General features: G+C 46.5%; 2 protein-coding genes across 32 annotated transcripts in view; both read right to left on the reverse strand.

Moving 5' to 3' along the window:
• The window catches only part of TCF7L2 (transcription factor 7 like 2), a 217,968-nt gene that overhangs the window by 171,738 nt on the left and 30,694 nt on the right, over nt 1-15,536 (reverse strand). The window lies entirely within an intron of this gene.
• Nucleotides 8,655-9,002, reverse strand: LOC131383024 (small ribosomal subunit protein uS8-like). Its single transcript, XM_058436015.1, has one exon. It carries the CDS (start codon nt 9,000-9,002, stop codon nt 8,655-8,657), a length of 348 nt encoding a protein of 115 aa, XP_058291998.1.

The following is a 15,536-nucleotide window of genomic DNA, read 5'->3' on the forward strand; positions in this document are numbered from 1 at the left end:
GGGGACAACACAGCCTGATGGGCTCTAGAATGCTAACCTAGGCTGCACCCCTAGCTGGCCTCTTCCTCCCTGTAAAATGGGATCCTCTGTAAATGAAGGCCCACTGCGTAGGATCGAGCTATAAATGAGTTAATTAATGTAAAGTCCCTAGTCCATGCTGAGCACAAAGTTTTTAAATAAATGTTTAAGTGGGAAATTTAAAAAATCTCAGCTCCTAGAGGCTCACAGCTATATCCCTACAGTCACTGGAAATTTGAGGCAAAGATTAAATAACTTGTTGATTTACTCACAGATATTTCTGGAGCCTCTAGACAATGACGATGAAGCTGCAGACAGATGCTCCCTACCCTCATCAGGGATGGGGAAGGGAAGGGACTGCCAAATAAAGGAAGAGGCCAAGGCATGATCACGACTCTGAAGGAACCCCAGGGGCAGGCGCCAGCAAGCAGTGACTCTCAGGAAAGGGATGTTTCCCGGAGGGCCTCTCCGAGGGAATGACCTTTAGGCTAATTTAACCAACATACCAGGCAGTAGTGGGCTTAGGAGAAGATAATTTGAGCCACAGAATAGCCCAGGTGAAAGGTCCTTCTAGTTCAATCCCCTATTCTGAGCTGCCTGATGTGGGGTGACTCGCCTGAGGTCACAGGGATACTTTGCAAGAGCCGGCACAGTTCAGGGTCTCCCACTCCCAGTTACACCTCCCGCTGCACCACCGGTGTCCAAGGAATTGCATGACCGTGGACAGCCTCTGTCCAGAGAGAGCAGGTGGTCACTCCCATCTCCAGGGCTGAGAAAGAGAAACAACAACCAAGCAACGAACTCCAGCCACTGTCAGGAGACTTACAAATATCTCACCAATGGCCTCTGTGGGTAATGATATGCTTTGCTTGAAACAAAAAAACGTAAGGCCGAATTTTGCCTACTGGGAGATTCTTCACCTCCAGCTCAGTCCCAAGTCAATCATCCCAAAGGTTCCTTCCACTCACTGGCCCGAGGCCTGGGTTCACATCTATACCCAGAGAGCAGCCCAGGGAGTCCCCTGAAGAGACTCTCTGTGACACTCATAAATTCTTCCTGGTCCACACAACCAACCCACCTGTGTCTTCTTCTCACTCATGGAGAAGAAGAGGAGCGAAGCAGAAAACGCCAATTTGTGAAAATCAGACTGAAATTCCAGCAGCTGGAGATTCCAATTGAACTGAGCTGGAAACAGGGCTTTTCTTTTCTAAGAGTTCCCAGATGACTGTATTGTGCAGCCCGTGTCAAGAACTACTTACTAGAGGAAAGAAATGCAGCAGGTAGGTGTCTATCCAGCTAGAACAACGAGGAGGAGGGTGGATCTAACGTGACAGCCTTTTCTTTTCGTTTGTTTGTTTTGAGACGGAGTTTCCCTCTTGTTGCCCAGGCTGGAGTGCAATGGCATGATCTCTGCTCACTGCAACCTCAGCCTCCCGGGTTCAAGCGATTCTCCTGCCTCAGCCTCCTGAGTAGCTGGGATTACAGGCGCCCGCCACCAGGCCTGGCTAATTTCTGTATTTTTAGTAGAGACGGGGTTTCGCCATGTTGGCCAGGCTGGTCTGGAACTCCTGACCTTAGGTGATCTGCTCGCCTCAGTCTCCCAAAGTGCTGGGATTACAGGCGTGAGCCACTGTGCCTGGCCATTTTTTTTTTTAACAGGGTCTCACTATGTTGCCCAGGCTGGTCTCAAACTCCTGGGCTCAAGTGCTCCTCCTGCCTCAGCCTCCCAAACCACTTTTTATAACCACTTTTTAAATATTGTTTCTGGCAATCAGAAGTCACATTTTGCTGTGTTGCCTAACACAACTGGTACATCACAGAACCCAAGGTTTTAAAAGTTTGGCAGTTCCCCAAAATGTTAAACAGTTATTTATTATATGACCCAGCAATTCCACTCATAGGACTATACCCAGGAGAAATGAAAACATATGTCCATACAAAAATTTGTGCACCATGTTCACAGTAGTGTTATTCATGATAACCAAAAACAGATAAATGAATAAACAAAATGTGATCTATCCATACAATATTATTTGGCCATAAAAAGGAATGACATACTGATAGATGCTACAACACTGGATGAACCTTGAGAACCGTATGCTAAGTGAAAGCAGACAGACACAAAAGCCCGTAGACTTTATGATACCGTTTATATGAAATGTCAAGAACAGGCAAATCCACAGTGATTGCCAGGGGCTGAGGGGACAGGAAGTGAGGAGTGACTGCTAATGGTTAAGGGAGGGTTCTCCTTGGGGGTGAGGAAAATGTCATGGAGTTAGAGGGTGTGGATGACTGCACAGATCTGTGAATACACAGAAAATCACTCAATTGTACACCTCAAATAGGTGGATTTTATGGTTTCTAAATATCTCAGTAAAGCTGCTACTTTCCTTTTTTTTTTTTTTTTTTTTTTGAGACAGTCTCGCTCTGTCACCCAGGCTGGAGTGCAATGGCATGGTCTCAACTCACTACAACCTCTGCCTCCCAGGTTCAAGCGATTTTCCTGCCTCAGCCTCCCAAGTAGCTGGGACTACAGACGTGCGCCACCACGCCCAGCTAATTTTTGTATTTTTAGTAGAGATGGAGTTTTACCATGTTGGCTAGGCTGGTCTCGAACTCCTGACCTCAAGATCCGCCCGCCTTGGCCTCCCAAAGTGCTGGGATTACAGGTGTAAGCCACCGTGCCCAGCCACTACTTTCAAAAAAAAGAAAGAATAGACCTGAGGTTTGGCCCACAACAGCTTGCGAGGCAAGAGGTGTCGTTTTTGTCCTGTCCCTCTCTTGTAGAGGGGACTCATCGTGCCAACACTGTGTTTTAAGTGCTCGGTGGGATAACTTACAAATAACGATAAGCCCAGGTGCACCCTGAGGAATCTTGCAACCTAGATACAGAGGCCCAGTGCAAAGCAGAAGCAGGAGACAGCCCATGGCAAAAGCATTTTCTTTTTTTTCTTTTTTTTTTTTTTTTTGAGATGGAGTCTCACTCTATCATCACCCACGCTGGAGTGCAGTGGCATGATCTCGGCTCACTGCAACTTCTGCCTCCTGGGTTCCAGCGATTCTCATGCCTCAGCCTCTCGAGTAGGTGGGTCTACAGGTGCCCACCACCACACCCGGCTAATTTTTGTATTTGCAGTAGAGACAGGGTTTTACCATGCTGGCCAGGCTGACTTCAAGTGACCCGCCGGCCTCAGCCTCCCAAACTGCTGGGATTACATGCATGAGCCACTGCGCCTTGCTGGCAAAAGCATTTTCACATGTGTGTTAATAAAGACCCATTCCCCAGGTCCTGCCCCTGGAAGACTCTGATTCACAAAATGGGGTGGGGAGACGACACGTGACAAATCTCAGTTTTGAGAAAGTTAAGAATTACATGATCAGAAAAGTCAGGGGGACATTAGAAATACAAGACAGTGGCCGGGCACGGTGGCTCACGCCTGTAATCCCAGCACTTTCGGAGGCTGAGGCGGGTGGATTATGAGGTCAGGAGTTCAAGACCAGTCTGGCCAAGATGGTGAAATCCCATCTCTACTAAAAATACAAAAAATTAGCCAGGCGCGGTGTCAGGCACCTGTAATCCCAGCTACTTGGGAGGCTGAGGCAGGAGAATCGCTTGAACTCGGAGGGCAGAGGTTGCAGTGAGCCGAGATCGCGCCACTGCACTCCAGCCTGGGTGACAGAGTGAGACTCTGTTTCAAAAAAAAAAAAAAAAAGAAAGAAAGAAATACAAGAGAGTAACACTGCATTCTGGAGTCACAAAGGGGGTCTGCTTGGAGGTCCAGTCCTCAGGAGGGGTTTCCAGGGGCCAGAACCAAAGCATGGAGTCTTCCTCGAGAAACTCCAACCACCTCCTATCCTGAGTCCTAGGACTCTCTCTCCCCTCCCAGGAGCTCCAGGCACTTGGCAAAGATAGTGCAATCTTAGCGCCCTGCAGCCTCCGGCTCCCATAGGCCCTGCTGGGCAGGCTGCACTCCTTTTGATTCCAGAAATGTTCGCCCAGCACTCGGGCAATTGGCAGTGAGCTGGAACTCGAACCCAGGAATCCCAACGCCCACAGATTCTCACCTCCAGCTCCAACAAAGGCCTCTCTGTCCCGTCTGGGTGTCTCCCGGAGGGCATGCATCCCTCCCAGGGCTAGGGGGAGGAGGCGAGGGTGGCGTGCGGAATGGAATCTATGCTACCGACGCACATTCACTGCTTCCCAGGTTGCCCAATCCCACTGCCTGAGGGAACGGATGGGCAGAGCTTGCTCTGCGCTTGGCAAGGGGTGTCCTGGAGGGACTGAGGCCCTAGACCACTCACGCCTCTGCCCCCCACCCCTCCTCAGGCTTCGCTGCTCTCTGAGTCCAAGGCCTGACCAACAGGCCGCCTGGAGTCTGCATCCTGCCAGGGTAACAGGGCTGGGAATGAACAACGGAGCTCTTGTTCAGACATGCTTTGTAGCCAATGAGGTTACCCTCTGGAAATACTTCTAAATAAATCCAAAAGCCAGCCCATCCTGAGGTCTATATGCAGCCTGGCTTTTGGTGCAATGTACACCCTGGGGGCGTTTCACCCCTCCCCGGCCCCAACAGCCACCTCTGTATGCGGCTCATTCCACCTTCACAGTGACGTTTCCTCAGGAATCAGAGGCAGAATCCATAGGTTTGCCAGTGTGGGGACGGGAAGCAGAGTGCACCACGTGCCCTACTCCTTCCAAGACTCCCTCCCCAAAAAGCACAAGGAGGAAAGGTCAGCTACAGCTGAACAGACCGACAGGGGCCTTCTCCAGGGAAGCAGCAGCCTGCGCTGTCTCTGCTCCATATGTAACAAGCCCTGACTGGATGGTGGGGACCATCTAAAGAGAGCTGGCTGTCCCTGTAGCAGCCTCTGAGCCTGACTCCCCTTGGCGGTGGCAGAGACTCACCCCATGGCTCTTCTCATCCTGGGGAGGGGTTCCCCCCACTTTCTTTTTTTTTTTTTTTTTTTTGAGATGGAGTCTCTCTCTGTCGCCCAGGCTGGAGTGCAGTGGGGTGATACCGGCTCACTGCAAGCTCCGCCTCCCGGGTTCACGCCATTCTCCTGCCTCAGCCTCCAGAGCAGCTGGGACTACAGGCGCCAGCCACCACGCATGTAGAGACAGGGTTTCACCATGTTAGCCAGGATGGTCTCGATCTCCTGACCCTGTGATCCGCCCGCCTCAGCCTCCCAAAGTGCTCGGATTACAGGCATGAGCCACCGCGCCCGGCCAGGGTTCCCCACTTTCAAACCACTCAGGAGCCTGGGAGTACAACCTCACATGGATACAGGATTCCAGCCCCCTAGCAAGATCTCTGTTAGCTTCCCCAATTCCCAGAGAGGGGAAGTGGGTCCCCAAAGGTGCTGAGACAAGCCAGGCAGTCTGAGTCTGGCCCACCACTTTGGCATGTCCACTCCACCTGGCAAGAAGGGATTCAGAGGCTGAGAGTTCCCAAGGAAGGCTGCAGAGCTCACCTCGGGAAGAATTCCAGGGAGAGAGGCAGTCCTGAGCTGGAAAAATAGGGATTTCAATACCAACTGACCAAAACACCAACGGATCAGTCTCCAATTGAAAAGCCTGTCTCAGGTAGCATTTTTCTCCCCAGAGGGCTTCCATCAAACGGTCTCTCTTGGCACTCAAAACCCATTGAGATGAGTAAGGAAATGTTATTACCACTTTAAAGGTGAGAAAGTGGATTGGCCATGTAAAAGACCTATAAGCAGCTGGCTAGCTAATTTTTTTTTATTTCTGATTTATTTATTATTGAGACAGGGTCCCACTCAGTCACCCAGGCTGCACGGCTCACTGCAGCCTGGGCCTCCTGAGCTCAATCGCCTGCCCACCTCAGCCTCCCGAGTAGCTGGGACTATAGGCATGTGCCACCATGCCCAGCTAGATTTCGTTTTGTTTGTAGAGACAGGGTTTTGCCATGTTGTCTAGGGTGGTCTCAAATTTCTGGGCTCAAGCAATCCACCTGCCTTAGCCTCCCGAAGTGCTGGGATTATTGGCATGAGTCATGCGCCTGGCCAACTAGCTAATTTTTTAGCAACCTTTAGGTTCCTGAGATTGTCTCTGCCCAAAAACTTACGGGACGGGGATGTATGCTGGGGAAAAGGTTGGGGAAGAAAAAATATTTTACAAACCTGAACTGCTCTGTTATTGTATGAATATAATTAAAAGTATACCCTCCAAGCAACAGGAAAAAATAATTCATGTGTCTAATCTGAGATACCCTGGAAACTTGCAGGAGGACAATCACTAATAAAACACTCCTGGTCCCCACTGCAATGTGTCTAATTCCATGAAGAAATGACTGTAGCCACGTGCAGGAGTCCTGAGAGACAGGCAATTGTCTTTATATTATTAACAGTAATGGGAAACGTACTACCAGGAATAATCATTTCTGCAACGTGCCAACCTGAACTTCCATTTCACTGTATGAGCTGCTGGGCATCAAAGCCAACACATTCGCAGAAATGCTCGAGGAAAGAAGGAGGGGGAAGAGAAGAAAGCCCAGCCTTCTGCCCACCACCCTCCCCTCACCCCATCTATTAGAAAATCTATTTCTAAATAAATCATGACGAAGCCCAATCTGCAAAATCTTCCATAGTATTAGGTGAGCCAGCACCCCCTGAAACATCACAACAACATTTTAGATCTGAATCTCAACATTTCATCTACCCCACCTTGGTCCAAATTAAATGAAATGCTATCACGCTGCTGTGTTTTAAAACAGCGTCCGAGAAGGTAGAAAAGGTTACCCACAGCAAGCAAGGACTGCCATCCTCACCATAGCAACGCGTCTATTTATAATATGGTCTACCTGCATCAAAGGCTTGTGCAGACACTCAAGGCAAGTCTAGTGCTACATCCCAGCCTGAAGATGAAGCCGCAAACTCTCATGAGCATGTCAGTGAAACACTTCCAATTACATTACATGCCACAATTATTAGCATTGACTAGCAATTTTTTTTTTTCTTCCTGCTCGTATAAGAGTAAAGGGGAAGATGAATTAAGACAGTTTCTAGGACATAGTAGAAACCCAGCATGTGACTTTATAAAGTGTTTTGGCTTTTTTTCTTTTTTTTTTTAATGGTTAACTCCAGAGGCAGAGACAGGAAAGGGGGGTTGCTAAGGGAAGCCAGACCTGAGGCTGCGAGTCCTCACCAATGTCACGTGCAAAGCCTCAGTCACTCCAGCCACAGAGAGAAATTCCAGAGTAACCAAGCTTCAGGTCTATACTGGACCTTGGGAAAAAGAGGCTTTCATTTTAGAGGGAGACACAGGAACCTACATCTGATTATTCACTTGCAGAAGGATTCTGATTCACCTTGAGGGTCTAGGAGGGTGAAACCCACCTAGACTCCCAGCAGCTGCCTCTTCCTTTGCATGTCAACGTAGCAACCGCACAGCATGACGGGACCCGAGCCTTAGACAAGGCCCAGACTCAAACTCCAGTGCCGCCACTTGCTAGCTATGTATCCCTGGGCAAGTCCCCTACCTTCTTTGAAATTCTGTTTTCTTATCTGTATAATGGGGATGATGTTTAAAGGCTTTGTGAGTGTTACGTTGCAATATATAATGTTCATATATAGAGAAACTGGCAGAGAGAGCTCAAAACACCGATTCTTTTTTCTTGTTGCTATTAAGGTTATTTCTGGAGGAATGATTGCTGAATAAACAAAGCGTGAGTTCCTACACAAAACAGAACCACAAGAGGACCTCAAAAATGTGAGCTTTCCCCTCTCTTAACATGCACATCACAGAATAATGCCAGCCCCATTTCACAGCTGGAAAAATTGAGCCTAGGCTCATATTTGCGTTAGTGATAATACTAAGGTTCAAACTGGTGTACAGAAAGGAAACTAAGAGGAAATTAAAGGGTGAGTGGCCCACTCGGCCTATCTCCAAAAGGAACCACTGATGGGAGACAGGTAGAGAGTGACCCACGCTATTCTCATTTAGTCAAGTTGAAGAAAGATAAAATGGACGCCTTGAGCCAAGGGAAGTGGTACATAAGACAGAAGCTCAAAACAACACACGGGCCAGGTGCAGTGGCTCACACCTGTAATCCCAGCACTTTGGGAGGCTGAGGCGGGTGGATCACCTGAGGTCAGGAGTTCGAGACCAGCCTGGCCAACATGGCAAAAACCCGTCACTGCTAAAAATACAAAAAATCAGCCAGGCCTGGTGGCAGGTACCTGTAATCCCAGCTACTCGGGAGGCTGAGGCAAGAGAATTGCTTGAACCCAGGAGACAGAGGTTGCAGTGAGCTGAGAGCCACTGTACTCCAGCCTGGGCAATAAGAGCAAGACTCTGTCTCAAAACACACACACACACACACACACACACACACGGGATTCACAGTCCCAAACACCCTCCTCTGATAAGTGTTATCTTTTTCCCAGTAAACTGTACATTCCTAAAGGGCAGGGATATGTTGCTGTATCTAGGATGCCTAGGTACGGCAATGGGTACAGTACAGATCCTAAATAAGTATTTGTCTCTGGTGCGTTTTTTTTTTCCCCCATTGAGGCATTTTTATTTTATTTTTATCTATTTATTTATTTATTTATTTTTTGCATGGTGTATTACACCCCTAGAAAAAGAATCCCAGGCTTTTTCCTCCTGTGCGTTTTCATCTCACCTCTTCGTGGTCCATGATGCCAGCTGAGGTCAGCACAATGCAAGCCAGCTGCTGCGACAGGAGCAGATGATTCTGCCATCTTTCTAGATCTTTGAGCTGCACATCAAATCTCCAGCTGACCACTTCACACTTGTTTAACCTGCCTGTGAGGTTCATCACAATCTTCCCTGCTTCGTGATGATCGATAATTTCAAATTCGTCAATGCACCCATTCTTCATCATCACACTTAGAAACTGGACGACTCTGGAGCTCCACCTAAGAAGAACCTGGTGTTTGCTTCTCTTTCCCGCGTTATTGACACTCTTGAGAGCATCCGCCAGGACACTCACATACACCATTATGGTAGAAAAAGGAGATTTGTTTCTTCCAAATGCATTTGCGGGGGGGGAAAAAAAAAAAAAAAAAAACTTCTGCTTCCTGGAAGCTCCCCAGAAGTGGCTTATTTAAAAAGCAAAAGATACAGTATCATTTCATTTCATTATCACAACAATCCTTGGAGGGAGACAGTTTTACTATGCCTATTTTACAGACAAGGAAACTGAGATTTATTTGCTGCAGGTCATATAAAGTCACAAAGTAGCAAAGCTAGGATTCAAAGACAGGTCTAACTCTACAGTCAAGCTCTTAACTACCTCCTTTATCTTGATGTTTCTCTTGGCACATCAAGTGCATCTCGAATAGTTCTTAACTACCAGGAGATGCTCGGTGTTTTTAAAATAGAAACAAAAGAAATGAACAACTCGAGTTGTCGTTTCCAGTGCCCACAAAAGCCTAGATCGACCATAGCAGCAAATGCTTCACCTTAAGCCTTGCAAATGACATGAGTAATTCTTCACAGCAGACATTCTGGAAAGAATTCAATGCATGTCTTCACCCACCAATATCTGCAAGAAAAAGCCCAGGAGCAAAAACAGTGACATAAAACAGGCTGGACTTGTTCAGGTCCAGGTATTAAAATTATACTGAACTAGAAACTTCCAAAACAGGGATCCAGGATCCCCAGAGAAAAAGGAGATGGAGGTGAGTGCAGCTCCCACTTGAGTGACTTGAGTGGGGTTCTCAAACATGACACTTCCTCAAAATCTTCCCAGGGAGGTGTGGAGGCTGCAAGAAAGGGAGGTACACAGAAAATGCTCTAATACATCCTCTTAACCACAGCCTGAGCATTTTTCCACCAGAGAGAAACACCAAGTGCAACAACAGTGACTTGTAAGTGTGCAGACCGATTATAGCTTTACTTTCAAAAGAGCTTTGATTGATCTTTTTTGATAGACCTGAAATAAATTAAACTAGATTGACTCACTTGAGAATGGACTCTAATCCCTTAGTCAGATCCCGGCGAACTCAAACCAAACCAGCTGTTAATTTAGGCTTTATAAGATAAAGCATGAGAAATCCAAGTTGATGTACCCCAGAGCAAAGCTTACATCATCTCTGTAAGCAATCAACTCAGTGCTTCTTTTAGGAACTAATCAGTTCTTGGGTAAGTGGGTGCCAAGCCTGTACTCTCAGAGTGAAACAAGCTCAAAGACAGGAGGAAAGGCAAGAGAGGAAGAGAGAGAACCCGAGAAACATCTACTGACTCACTCCCCCCATGCAAGCTCGAAACCAACCCAAGACATTTTCATGTTGCTTTCCCAAGTCATCTGTCTCCTGCTCCATAAACAGCCAATGGCTTGACCAGAGCCTGAGTACCCACATAACCACCAAGAAAGAGGAAGTGGCTAAGGCTCTTAGTGTTTCTGTAAAGGTGGGGGCGGGGGTGCAGAATTACCCAGGAAAATATTCCCCACTACTTTATTACTCCCTCATCTTTGAAGATCACACTGTCCCCTTCATCTTTGCTTCTGGGTGCCTTTGATTTGAATATAGAAATTCCAAAGCTTTCAAGTGAAGTGGCGGCTGCCCATGGCACTAATAGAGTTAACAAGAATGCACACACACACACACACACACACACACACACACACACACACACAAACTACAGGCTTCTTTCCAAGCTAAACTCTGCTCACTAACAGGCAGCCCTCCCAACTTCTACCAGCATTTTTTGGAAAGGGATTAATGCCTCCATCCCAAGTGAAGGGGGGGCATTCACCTCTAGGGGACCCCACCCACAGCCTTACCCCAGGAGGCTCCAATCCAGGACCCTTCCACCCAAAAAAAAGCAAGGCTGCCAGCCTCTTGCTCCTAAACAATGATGTTTCATATAACACTCTGTTTACCGAACATAAGGGGATCAAGAATTGAAATCCAATTTAAGGAATTATGGTGCCTTCAGACTGTTTTTCCTCAACAATGAAAAAAGACAGGCATGTTGTTTCTGGACTTAGGCCAGAAGAAACTGATCCTTGTAGTAATACAAGAAAAAAGAAAGAAAATCAATGTATGTGTTTATATATTATATGTCTTGGGGGAGGGGGTCACTAAAATAAGAGTGAAAACGGGTAGCAAATGAATTTGTTTCATTCCATGGAAGGATCCTGAAGTCTATTTGAAAGCCCTATTTTGATATCCATCTGACAAGGAGAATAGGGTTCATCTCTTACAGCTTCTCAGAAGCAGAAGAAATTTAACCAGAACTGATGGAAGTTTGAAAAGACAAGAAAACCAACCACAAAGTAGCCACTTGCCTTCCCTAGAAGCAAAAGGAACCAAAGTACCCCAGCAACAGCTAGAGCCTGCCAGGATCACAGGTATCATTTCCTTTCCAATTAAGTAACCACCGTTGCTCTTTCCTTAGCATGGGCCATTGTGTCAGTGCTGTGGCGCTGTACATGTTATCCCATTTAATCCTCTGAGAGGTTTTATCCCCATTTTATAGATAAAACTAAGGCTCAAGGCGGTCCCACAGGCAATAAACGGACACTGCTGACTTGAGTCCCCAGCTAACGTCTGACTTCAGTGCCAAAGCGCTTTATCCATCATCCCAGAATGCCTCCTTATCACAACAAAAACGCTTAACTTCAGATAAAACAACACTTTTATGGCTTCTAATTAATTGGTCTTACCACTGCATCCATCCTGTGGAGGCATTTCACAGATGAGCAAACCAAGACCCAGAGAACCAGCTATCTGCAGCCAGATAATTTAATAGCAGACCTAGGAGTGTTCAGAGCTCCTGGGCCCCTAACTTCAATTATTAAGCTTCATCCTCTCCCTTAATTAATTCTTCCCCACTGCCTTACACAAAGACAAGGTTCTCCCCAGAGAAAAATGCCTCATCTCACAATGCACTGCCTGGGGAAATAGTTTTGTTGTTGGTATTAATTTTTTTTTTAGAGGGAGGGGACTTAAAAGGGGGGGGGACTATGCGATGAAGTAAATTAAGACATTTCTGATAGGTAGGGAATAAATCATCACTTAGAGGAACTAACCAATTAAAGAAGTAAGGCACTGCTCTTGCTAAAAAGCCATGCCATCAGCCAGAATGCCCGGGACAAATTAGAGTGAAGGAGGGGAGGAAAACAGGCCTTCCGCAGCCTAAGGCCACTGAACAGCTATAGAGTTCTGGCAAATGCCAAAAAAAAAAAACAAACAAAAAAAAACCTAGCTTTCTGATTCACAAAGCCTGCTGAAATACAAATCTTCTTCTGAAGGGGGCTGGGGAAGGGTGGGAGGGTATAACCTACTGTTTTACAGCTCCCCAAACCAAAAAGGAGGTAAGTGCTGGGGGAAAGTCTATTGACCAACACTGCTTTCTGATTTCTCTTTTCATTTTGGCTTCTGAAAGGTTAAAGACAGATAGCAATAAATAGATCCCAAAGCACTGTGTTTTAATTCAGCCTGCTGCAAATGAGGGAGGTTTAAACTGTACCTTCTGGAATCAGAAGGTGTTAAGAAAACAATGGTTGTTTTCAAGTCGAATGGGAGAATCGAAGTTATGTCTTCACCACTCTTGAGAATAAATCATTCTGGACAAGCTCCCTACTGCATCGCTGTCATCTAAGTTTATGTGTGAACAGGCCTGGGTTTGCGGCCACTAACTGATTGCTTCCTCAAGAGAGACACACAAGAAAGTTCCAGCAAGCTGACCTACGCTGTGTGCACAGACTCATCTGCAGTAAAACACCAGTGCCTTCTCCCATATGACACAGGCACCCAGGGACCCTGGAGCAGTTAGCTTCCAATCACAAGTTCCAAAGGTCTCCTGTCCCTAGTAACCAACTAACACCACTTGTCTTTGAGGCAAATTGCAGGCTGTTACACGCTTATTACAAACTCAGACAAACAATAGCCTGACCACAGAGGCCAAGGAAAACCCCATATAAAGAAAGAAAGGAGTGTTAATACGTTCGCAAGGCAGGATGCAGACCTCTGTCATTTGAGAATTGAAAAGGATGACTTTTAATTTATTTATTTATTTATTTATTTGAGACAGAGTCTCGCTCTGTCGCCCAGGCTGGAGTGCAGTGGCGCAATCTCGGCTCACTGCAAGCTCCGCCTCCCGGGTTCATGCCATTCCCCTGCCTCAGCCTCCGGAGTAGCTGCGACTACAGGCGCCCACCACCACGCCCTAATTTTTTGTATTTTTAGTAGAGATGGGGTTTCACCGTGTTAGCCAAGATGGTTTCGATCTCCTGGCCTCATGATCTGCCCGCCTCGGCCTCCCAAAGTGCTGGGATTACAGGTGTGAGCTACCGCGCCCAGCCTAAATTTATTTTTTTAATGAAGTACTAAGCAACAGAAATCTGACCAAAAAAAAAAAAAAAAAACCAAAAAACAAAAACAGAGTAGACATTACAACCAAAAGGCCACAAATTCCTGTCTTGCTGTCACTAATTTCATGCCCATCAGAAGCTAAATAAATATAATATTATAAGTCCCGTCTCACCCCCAGGCTTTTTGGTTTCCCTCCATGGGGAGACAAATGACATCACAACATGGACTCTTTCACCCTAACTCTCTTCAAAGGGTATTCTGGGGCCAGGCGCAGTGGCTCACACCTGTAATCCCAGCACTTTGGGAGGCCGAGGTAGGCAGATCACATGAGGTCAGGAGTTCGAGACCAGCCAGGCCAACATGGCAAAACCCTGTCTCTACTAAAAATACAAAAATTAGCCGGGCGTGGTAGTGCGCACCTGTAGTCCCAGCTACTCAGGAGGCTGAGGCAGGAGAATTGTTTGAACCCGGGAGGTGGATGGAGGCTGCAATGAGCCGAGATCGCACCACTGCACTCCAGTCTGGGCAACAGAGTGAGACTCCATCTCAAAAACGAAAACAAAAATAAAGGGTATTCTGGACTACTCTTATTCAGGAGAAATAATTCAAGTCCAGATTCTGCTGTGAGGTAACTAAGGAAGCAGGGGAAAAAAGAGATATGCACCACAGTATATCACCACTTGTAAGCTTGGCAAGAGTTTTAATAACAACTGTGTTAGGGTAATCAGCTGTCCCAGTTTGCCCAGAAACACCCCACTGGGAATAGTCATAAACCCAATAAACCTTTCTTATGTGCCAGGTACTGGACTAGGCCCCTGTGACAGAGCCTCACATGAATCCCCGTGATAGGCCAGTCTTCCCAGTAAACCTGCTTTTCACAGATGAGAAAATAGAGCCACACAGCAATTAAGTAACCTGCTCAATTAAAAAGTTTAAGCCGGCTGCGCGCGGTGGCTCACGCTTGTAATCCCAGCACTTTGGGAGGCCGAGGCGGGTGGATCCCGAGGTCAGGAGATCGAGACCATGGTGAAACCCCGTCTCTACTAAAAATACAAAAAATTAGCCGGGCATGGTGGCGGGCGCCTGTAGTCCCAGCTACTCGGAGAGGCTGAGGCAGGAGAATGGCGTGAACCCGGGAGGCGGAGCTTGCAGTGAGCCGAGATTGCGCCACTGCACTCCAGCCTGGGCGACAGAGCGAGACTCCGTCTCAAAAAAAAAAAAAAAAAATTAAAAAAAAAATAATATAAAAATAAAAAGTTTCAGCCTTATGTTATTTAAAAAAAAAAAAAAGTGGTGGAAATTAAATACTGAGATAAAGAGAAGTTCATACCTCATGGAGAAATTTTGACCTGGAAACTAGTTAATGAGGAAAAATATTCCCTCCCAAAGGAGATGATAGAAAAGCAAGGAACCAGGATAAATACATAAAATGGGAAGATCAATCACAAGTTGATCTAGATGTTTCCAAAATAGTCCACAGAGGTATTACATAAGAAGCAAAGACAGAGGGATAAGAATCCCCAGGTGGGGAGCCTGTGATCTAGCAGGACCGGAGCAATAACTCTGAAGCCACTGCAGTCTCAATATTCTCAGGGGCTGGCATGCTGGGGCTGCCTTGCCTGAGACTTCCACCGGCCAGGAGTCCTGGTCACTTTGGTTCCCATGCAGCCAAACATACAAGCTGTGATGGCAAAAGGAAACCACAAACCATGACCAAAACAGAAGTCAGATCGAAAGATAAAAATCCACTCTCAGGGCGAAAGAAACGATAAGAGAACCACTGAGGCCGAAATCAAAACCATATCTGCTTTGCATGTGGCATGTGGTTTTCTGTGTGTACTTTTTACGAGTCACATCATTGGTTCCCGTCACATTTAAGTCATTGTCGGGCTCCTTTCACTGCTATGCAAACTTGGTGGCTGGAGATGATCTTGACCAAAAATTCCAAAGAGGGTGGTGGTAGGAAACACCAAAACTCTCAATTTATGACTATTAAATAAACAGTTAAGGATGGTGGAGGTACCAACCCAATCAGCAAAAACTAACTTGATGCTTTTCCTAAACAATCCTAAAATGACAAAATCATGGCAGGAGTATTAGGATTTATTTTCTGATAGAGATAAACTGGCAAATTTAACCAAGCTGAAAAGTCAACCAAGCAAAACACAGCTTTTCCCCTTTTTTTCTTTTTTTACTTCTTTTTTCTTTTT

The sequence above is a fragment of the Hylobates moloch genome, unplaced genomic scaffold (genome assembly GCF_009828535.3).
Source record: "Hylobates moloch isolate HMO894 unplaced genomic scaffold, HMol_V3 SCAFFOLD_3, whole genome shotgun sequence".
Lineage (NCBI taxonomy): Eukaryota > Metazoa > Chordata > Mammalia > Primates > Hylobatidae > Hylobates > Hylobates moloch.